The sequence below is a fragment of the Onychostruthus taczanowskii genome, unplaced genomic scaffold, assembly GCF_017590055.1.
Source record: "Onychostruthus taczanowskii isolate IOZ18803 unplaced genomic scaffold, ASM1759005v1 scaffold459, whole genome shotgun sequence".
Taxonomy (NCBI): domain Eukaryota; kingdom Metazoa; phylum Chordata; class Aves; order Passeriformes; family Passeridae; genus Onychostruthus; species Onychostruthus taczanowskii.
Window position 1 is genome coordinate 34,810 of NW_024502114.1, and position 7,705 is coordinate 42,514.

General features: G+C 56.2%; 1 protein-coding gene across 1 annotated transcript; it reads right to left on the reverse strand.

Annotated features, from left to right (window-relative positions):
* Window positions 1-252: 252 nt before the first annotated feature.
* Window positions 253-7,638, reverse strand: CHRNA2 (cholinergic receptor nicotinic alpha 2 subunit). The gene is made up of 3 exons (XM_041414558.1): window positions 7,555-7,638; window positions 3,595-4,690; window positions 253-460 (listed from the first exon to the last, which is right to left on the reverse strand). Exons 1-3 carry the CDS (start codon window positions 7,587-7,589, stop codon window positions 335-337), a joined length of 1,257 nt encoding a protein of 418 aa, XP_041270492.1. The 5' UTR covers window positions 7,590-7,638; the 3' UTR covers window positions 253-334.
* Between the last annotated feature and the right edge of the window lie 67 nt (window positions 7,639-7,705).

Below are 7,705 nucleotides of genomic sequence, written 5' to 3' on the forward strand. Positions count from 1 at the left end.
ACGGACCATCCACAGCACTATCCCTGTCCCACAATTTCCTGGGATCATGGGATTATGGGATTATGGGATTATGGGATCATGTCCATGTCCCTTCTGCACGGACCATCTGAAGCCTTATCCCTCTCCCACAACTTCCTGGGATCGTGGGATCCCGGGATCACGGGATCATCCCCGTATCCCACATCATCCCAAGGCCACCCCTCTCCCCATCCCCTTCCCCACCCTCCATCCCCACCGGAGATTCCCCACAGCTCCACGTCCCCACCGCCATCACCCCGCGGGGTGCGGCCGCCGCCATTCCCGCGGCATTCCCGCGGCATTCCCGCCGGGAATCCTAGATCATCCCGGCCAGGTAGGGCGGCAGGAAGAGCCCCGCGGTGCCCAGCAGGCAGACGATGATGAACATCCACAGGAAGATCCGGTCGATCACCATGGCCACGTACTTCCAGTCCTCCTTCACCTGCCGGCGGGAAAAGGGCGGTGAATCCCGCGGGAATCCCTTCCCGGGAATCTGGCGGGGTTAGGAGACCGAGCAGAGCTTCCCGGGGATCTCCTCGGCGTGAGGAGACACGGCGTTTCTGGGAAAAATTTGGGGAGTTTTCCCAGAAATCCGGAGGTGGGGGAGGGGGGGGTGGAGGTCTCCAGGGCGGGGCTGATCCCACACGGGGTTTTCCAAAGCTACTTTGGGAAAAGCGGGAATGCGGCCTCCGAGGGTGCCAAGGGTGGGAGAGGGATCTCCAAAATTCCCAAAGGCAGCGGGAGCCGGAGGAAGCCTTGACTGATCCTGCAGAACGGGAACGTGGTGGGAGATGGATCAGGGATCTTCTCCCTGGTTTTGGGTCCTTGGGAACCAACCATGGATCCCGGAGCTGCCCTTCCCGTTTTTGGGATGTCAGGAACCAAAATGGGGTCCCAGAACGGCTCTTCCCAGTTTTGGGATCTAGGGAACCAAACCTGCATCCCAGAACTGCCCTTCCCAATTTTGGGATCTTCAGCCCCATCCCACTATTTTTGGGACCTCCAGCCCCACCCACAGATCCCAGAACATCCCTTCCCAATTTTGGGATCTCCAGCCCCATCCATTGATCCAGATCCATCCCAATTTTGGGATCTAGGGAACCAAACCTGCATCCCAGAACTGCCCTTCCCAATTTTGGGATCTAGGGAACCAAACCCGAATCCCAGAACCGCCCTTCCCAGTTTTGGGATCTTCAGCCCCATCCCAGTATTTTTGGGACCTCCAGCCCCACCCACAGATCCCAGAACATCCCTTCCCAATTTTGGGATCTCCAGCCCCATCCGCGGCTCCCAGAACTGTTCTTCCCAATTTTGGCCTCTCCAGCCCCATCCACAGATCCCAGAACTTCCCTTCCCAATTTTGGGACCTTCAGCCCCATCCATTGATCCCAGATCCAACCCAATTTTGGGATCTCCAGCCCCATCCGTGGCTCCCAGAACTGTTCTTCCCAATTTTGGGATCTCCGGCTCCATCCACAGATCCCAGAACTTCCCAATTTTGGGATCTCCAGCCTCATCCAAGGATCCTAGAACTGTTTTTCCCAATTTTGGCATCTCCAGCCCCATCCACAGATCCCAGAACTTCCCAATTTTGGGATCTCCAGCCCCATCCACAGATCCCAGATATTCCATTCCCAATTTTGGGATCTCCAGCCCCATCCGCGGCTCCCAGAACTGCTCTTCCCAATTTTGGCCTCTCTAGCCCCATCCACAGATCCCAGAACTTCCCAATTTTGGGATCTCCAGCCTCATCCAAGGATCCCAGAACTGTTTTTCCCAATTTTGGGATCTCCAGCCCCATCCATGGCTCCCACAACTGCCCTTGCCAATTCTGGGATCTCTTTTTGGCATCTCCAGCCCCATCCATGGCTCCCACAACTGCCCTTCCCAATTCTGGGATCTCTAACCCCATCTGTGTATCCCCGAACTTCCCAATTTTGGGATTTCCAGCCCCATCGACAGATCCCAGAACTTCTCTTCCCAATTTTGGGATCTCCAGCCCCATCCATGGATCCCAGAACTTCCCATTCAATTTTTGGGATCTCCAGCCCCACCCGTGGGTCCCATTTTTGGGACCTCCAGCTCCATCTGCGGATCCCAGAACCGCCCTTCCCAATTCTGGGATCTCTAACCCCATCTGTGTATCCCCAAACTTCCCAATTTTGGGATCTCCAGCCCCAACCACAGATCCCAGAACTTCCCATTCAATTTTTGGGATCTCCAACCCCACCTGTTGGTCCCATTTTTGGGATCTCCAGCCCCATCCAAGGATCCCAGAAATGCTCTTCCCAATTCTGGGATCTCCAGCCCAATCTATGGATCCCAGAACTGCTCTTCCCAATTTTGGAATCTCCACCGCCAACCACAGACCCCAAAACTTCCCAATTTTGGGATCTCCAGCCCCATCCACAGATCCCAGATCTTCCGTTCACAATTTTGGGACCTCCATCCCCATCCATGGCTCCCACAACTGCCCTTCCCAATTTTGGCATCTCCAGCCCCATCCACAGATCCCAGATCTTGCGTTCCCAATTTTGGGATCTCCAGCCCCATCCACCGATCCCAGATCTTGCGTTCCCAATTTTGGGATCTCCAGCCCCATCCACCGATCCCAGATCTTGCGTTCCCAATTTTGGGATCTCCAGCCCCATCCACCGATCCCAGATCTTGCGTTCCCAATTTTGGGATCTCCAGCCCCATCCACCGATCCCAGATCTTGCGTTCCCAATTTTGGGATCTCCAGCCCCATCCACCGATCCCAGATCTTGCGTTCCCAATTTTGGGATCTCCAGCCCCATCCACCGATCCCAGATCTTGCGTTCCCAATTTTGGGATCTCCAGCCCCATCCACCGATCCCAGATCTTGCGTTCCCAATTTTGGGATCTCCAGCCCCATCCACAGATCCCAGATCTTGCGTTCCCAATTTTGGGATCTCCAGCCCCATCCGTGGCTCCCAGAACTGTTCTTCCCAATTTTGGGATCTCCAGTCCCATCCACAGACCCCAGAACTGCTCTTCCCAATTTTGGGATCTCCAGCCCCATCCGTGGCTCCCAGAACTGCTCTTCCCAATTTTGGGATCTCCAGCCCCATCCACAGATCCCAGAACTTCCCATTCCATTTTTGGCATCTCCAGCCCCACCCATTGGTCAGATTTTTGGGACCTCCAGCTCCATCTCTGGATCCCACAACTGCCCTTCCCAATTTTGGGATCTCCAGCCCCATCTGTGTATCCCCGATCTTCCCAATTTTGGGATCTCCAAGTCCATCCATGGCTCCCAGATCTTCCCTTCCCAATTTTGGGACCTCCAGCCCCATCCATGGCTCTCACAACTGCCCTTCCCAATTCTGGGATCTCCAAGTCCATCCGTGGCTGCCAGATCTTCCCTTCCCAATTTTGGGACCTCCAGCCCCATCCATGGCTCCCACAACTGCCCTTCCCAATTCTGGGATCTCCAAGTCCACCCATGGATCCCAGAACCGCCCTTCCCAATTTTGGGACCTCCAGCCCCATCCATCGCTCCCAGAACCGCCCTTCCCAATTTTGGGGCCTCCATCCCCGTCTCCCGGGACTCACGGAGAAGTCGGCGTCCTCGGCCCGCAGGTGATCCGCGATGTACTGCACCCCCTCCAGGGCCTTCAGCATCCTGGGAGACAGCGCCAAGCCCTGCTCCGAGCCTTCCTCCTCCTTCTCCTCCTCCTCCTCCTTCCCCTTGGATCCGCCTGATCCCGAACCCCCGCTTTCTTTCCCGCCTGGGCCGTAGCGGAATTGCGTTTCCTTGGATTCCTCGGGGCGGCTGGGATATCTCTTCCCCCCCTCCTCCTCTTCCTCCTCCTCCTCCTCCTCCTCCTCCCACTTGTCATCCACGTCGGTCTCCAGCCAGCAGCGCGACGCGCTGAGCCGCGCCCCGGCGTGGTCGTACTGCCCCGCCGTCCCCTCCCGCGGCGCCGGCGCCGGCACCGGCAGCGCCGGCGGCCTCTTCATGGAGAGCCAGCGCGGGATGAATCCCAGGAAGAGGCTGCGGACCCAGCGCGGCATGGCGTGCGTGCTGGGCGAGCGGTGGTGCACGTTGAGCACGAAGACGGTGATGATGATGGAGAGCGTGACGAAGATCATGGTGAAGAGCAGGTACTCGCCGATCAGCGGGATGACCAGCGAGGTGGACGGGATGATCTCGGTGATGAGCAGCAGGAAGACGGTGAGCGACAGCAGCACGGAGATGCAGAGCGTGATCTTCTCGCCGCAGTCCGAGGGCAGGTAGAAGACCAGGACGGTGAGGCAGGAGATGAGGAGGCACGGGATGATGAGGTTGATGGTGTAGAAGAGCGGCAGGCGCCGGATGACGAAGTAGAAGGTGATGTCGGGGTAGATCTCCGTGCAGCAGTCGTACTTCTTGGAGTTGTAGGTGCCCACGGCGTTGATGATGGCCCACTCGCCGCTCTCCCAGTAGTCCTTGAGGTCCACCTGGTGGTCCATGTTCTCCAGGTCGATCTTGGCCTTGTCGTAGGTCCAGGAGCCGAACTTCATCTTGCAGTTCTGCTGGTCGAAGGGGAAGAAGGTGACGTCGATGCTGCAGGAGCTCTTGTAGATGGCCGGCGGCACCCACTTGACCGTGCCGTCCCAAAAGAGGTGGGCCTTGGTCATGTGGGTCACGGCGAACTCGCCGTCGGCGCTGGAAAACAGGGAATGGGCAGGAATGGTCAGGAATGGCCTTGGGATGAGCCTTGGATGGAGAAGGGATGAAGGTGGGATGAAGGTGGGATGGGATAATGGGATAATGGGATAGTGGGATAATGGGATAATGGGATAATGGGACAGGAGAACAGGTGGGCCTTGGTCATGTGGGTCATGGAGATTCGCCATCAGCGCTGGAAAACAGGGAATGGGTGGGAATGGCCTTGGGATGAGCCTTGGCTGGAGAAGGGATGAAGGTGGGATGAAGGTGGGATGAAGGTGGGATGGGATAGTGGGATAATGGGATAATGGGATAGTGGGATAATGGGACAGGAGAACAGGTGGGCCTTGGTCATGTGGGTCACGGCGAACTCGCCGTCAGCGCTGGAAAACAGGGAATGCCAAGGAATGGTCAGGAATGGCCTTGCTGGCAGAAATCCTGACCGCGTTTAACAAACAGAACAAAGCGTCTCCCTTCCTCTCCCCGAGCCCTGCTGGCTTACCCTGTGCCCCCTGTGGTCTGTCCCAGCACGTGGGAACACCATGGGTCATGGGAGCAGGAACATCCACAGCACCCAGGGCTCTGCAGACTCCTGAGTGACCTCCAAGGTGGGATGAAGGTGGGATGGGATAATGGGATAGTGGGATAGGAGAACAGGTGGGCCTTGGTCATGTGGGTCATGGAGATCGTACTCGGCCGGATCCCAGCGCAGCTTGTAGTCACTCCATTCCTGCCGGGAACGCCGAGCAGATCCACGGATCAGATCCTCGGAGCAGATCCATGGAGGAGATCCATGGAGCAGATCCACGGATCAGATCCTCGGAGCAGATCCGGGGAACAGATCCATGGAGCAGATCCACGGATCAGATCCTCCGAGCAGATCCGGGGAGCAGATCCATGGAGCAGATCCTTGGAGCAGATCCTTGGAGCAGATCCTCGGAGCAGATCCATGGAGAATATCCATGGAGAAGATCCACGGAGATGTCCCCAAACCACCCTGGGCAGGGATATTCCCAAATCCCACTCCCAAGTCCCGGTCCCAAATCCCCATCTCAAATCCCACTCCCAAATCGCATTTCCAAATCCCAAATCCTGTTCCCAAATCCAACCCCAAATCCCACTACCAATTCCTGATCCCAAATCCTGGTCCCAAATCCCACTCACAAATCCCAATCCCAAATCCCACTCCCAAATCCTGATGCCAAATCCCAATCCCAAATCCCGATCCCAAATCCAACCCCCAAATCCCACTCCCAAATCCCGTTCCCAAATCCCAGTCCCAAATCCAACCCCCAAATCCCGATCCCAAATCTCATTTCCAAATCCCGATCCCAAACCCCAATCCCAAATCCCACTCCCAAATCCAACCCCCAAATCCCACTCCCAAATCCCGTTCCCAAATCCCGATGGATCCCAAATCCCATTCCCAAATCTCATTTCCAAATCCCACTCCCAAATCCAACCCCCAAATCCCACTCCCAAATCCCGATCCCAAATCCCAATCCCAGATCCAACCGCTAAATCCCATTCCCAAATCCCATTCCCAAATCCCGATCCCAAATCCCATTCCCAAATCCCATTCCCAAATCCTGGTCCCAAATCCCACTCCCAAATCCCACTCCCAAATCCTGGACCCAAATCCTGGTCCCAAATCCCGGTCCTAAATCCTGATCCCAAATTCCCTTCCCAAATCCCAGTCCCAAATCCCGATCTCAAATCCCACTCCCAAATCCAACCCCCAAATCCCATTCCCAAACCCACTCCCAAATCCCACTCCCAAATCCTGATCCCAAATCCCACTCACAAATCCCGGTCCCAAATCCCGATCCCAAATCCCATTCCCAAATCCTGATCCCAAATTCCACTCACAAATCCCGGTCCCAAATCCCGATCCCAAATCCAACCCCCAAATCCCATTCCCAAACCCACTCCCAAATCCCAGTCCCAAATCCCACTCCCAAATCCCATTCCCAAACCCACTCCCAAATCCCATTCCCAAACCCACTCCCAAATCCCAGTCCCAAATCCCACTCCCAAATCCCGTTTGCAAATCCCATTCCCAAATCCCACTCCCAGACCCACTCCCAAATCCCATTCCCAAATCCCGATCCCAAATCCCACTCCCAAATCGCATTTCCAAACCCCAATCCCAAATCCTGCTCCCAAATCCAACCCCCAAATCCTGGTCCCAAATCCCATTCCCAAATCCAGATCCCAAATCCTGTTCCCAAATCTCATTTCCAAATCCCACTCCCAAATCCTGGTCCCAAATCCCATTCCCAAATCCCATTCCCAAATCCCGTTCCCAAATCCCGATCCCAAATCCCATTCCCAAATCCCATTCCAAAATCCCATTCCCAAATCCCAATCCCAATCCCAAATCCTGTTCCCAAATCCCATTCCCAAATCCCAGTCCCAAATCCCATTCCCAAATCCCATGCCTAGGGTTTAGGGTAAGGGCCGTGCTGCTTCAGCCAGACGTTGGTGGTCATCATCTGGTTCTTCTCATCCTGCGGCGGGAAATGGGGATGAGCCGGGAGATCCCGAGGGATTTAGGGACTGCCCCGGAATTCCAGGGGATCCCAAAATTCCTGCCCCCACCGGGACGGGCTCCCGGGATGAGTTTTCCCGGGATTTGTGGTCGCTAGAGGGCAGCAGGGAATTGGATTTGGCGGGAAAGGGATCGGGAAAGGGGAGAGGGGTGGGAATAAAGGGATGTGGGAATGTGGGAATATGGGATGTGGGACACAGGGATTCTGGGATCAAGGACGCTCAGGAGGGATGGGATGGGATGGGAAGGGAAGGCATGTAGGGAATTCCGGGCTCTGCCGGGAATTCCCGGTCCCGGCAGCGTGGCTCACTTGTTGTAGAGGACGAGGTCCGGGATCCAGATCATCTCGGAGGGCACCCGGATGGAGGTGACGTTGTCGTACTCGGCCGGATCCCAGCGCAGCTTGTAGTCACTCCATTCCTGCCGGGAACGCCGAGCAGATCCACGGATCAGATCCTCGG

Coding starts and splice junctions, on each gene's coding strand:
- CHRNA2 (XM_041414558.1), bottom strand. CDS start 7,589: ATGATCTGGATCCCGGACCTCGTCCTCTACAACAA. Junction 4,691..7,554: donor GACCTCGTCCTCTACAACAA/GTGAGCCACGCT, acceptor CCTGTTTTCCAG/CGCCGACGGCGAGTTCGCCG. Junction 461..3,594: donor CCGAGGACGCCGACTTCTCC/GTGAGTCCCGGG, acceptor TCCCGCCGGCAG/GTGAAGGAGGACTGGAAGTA.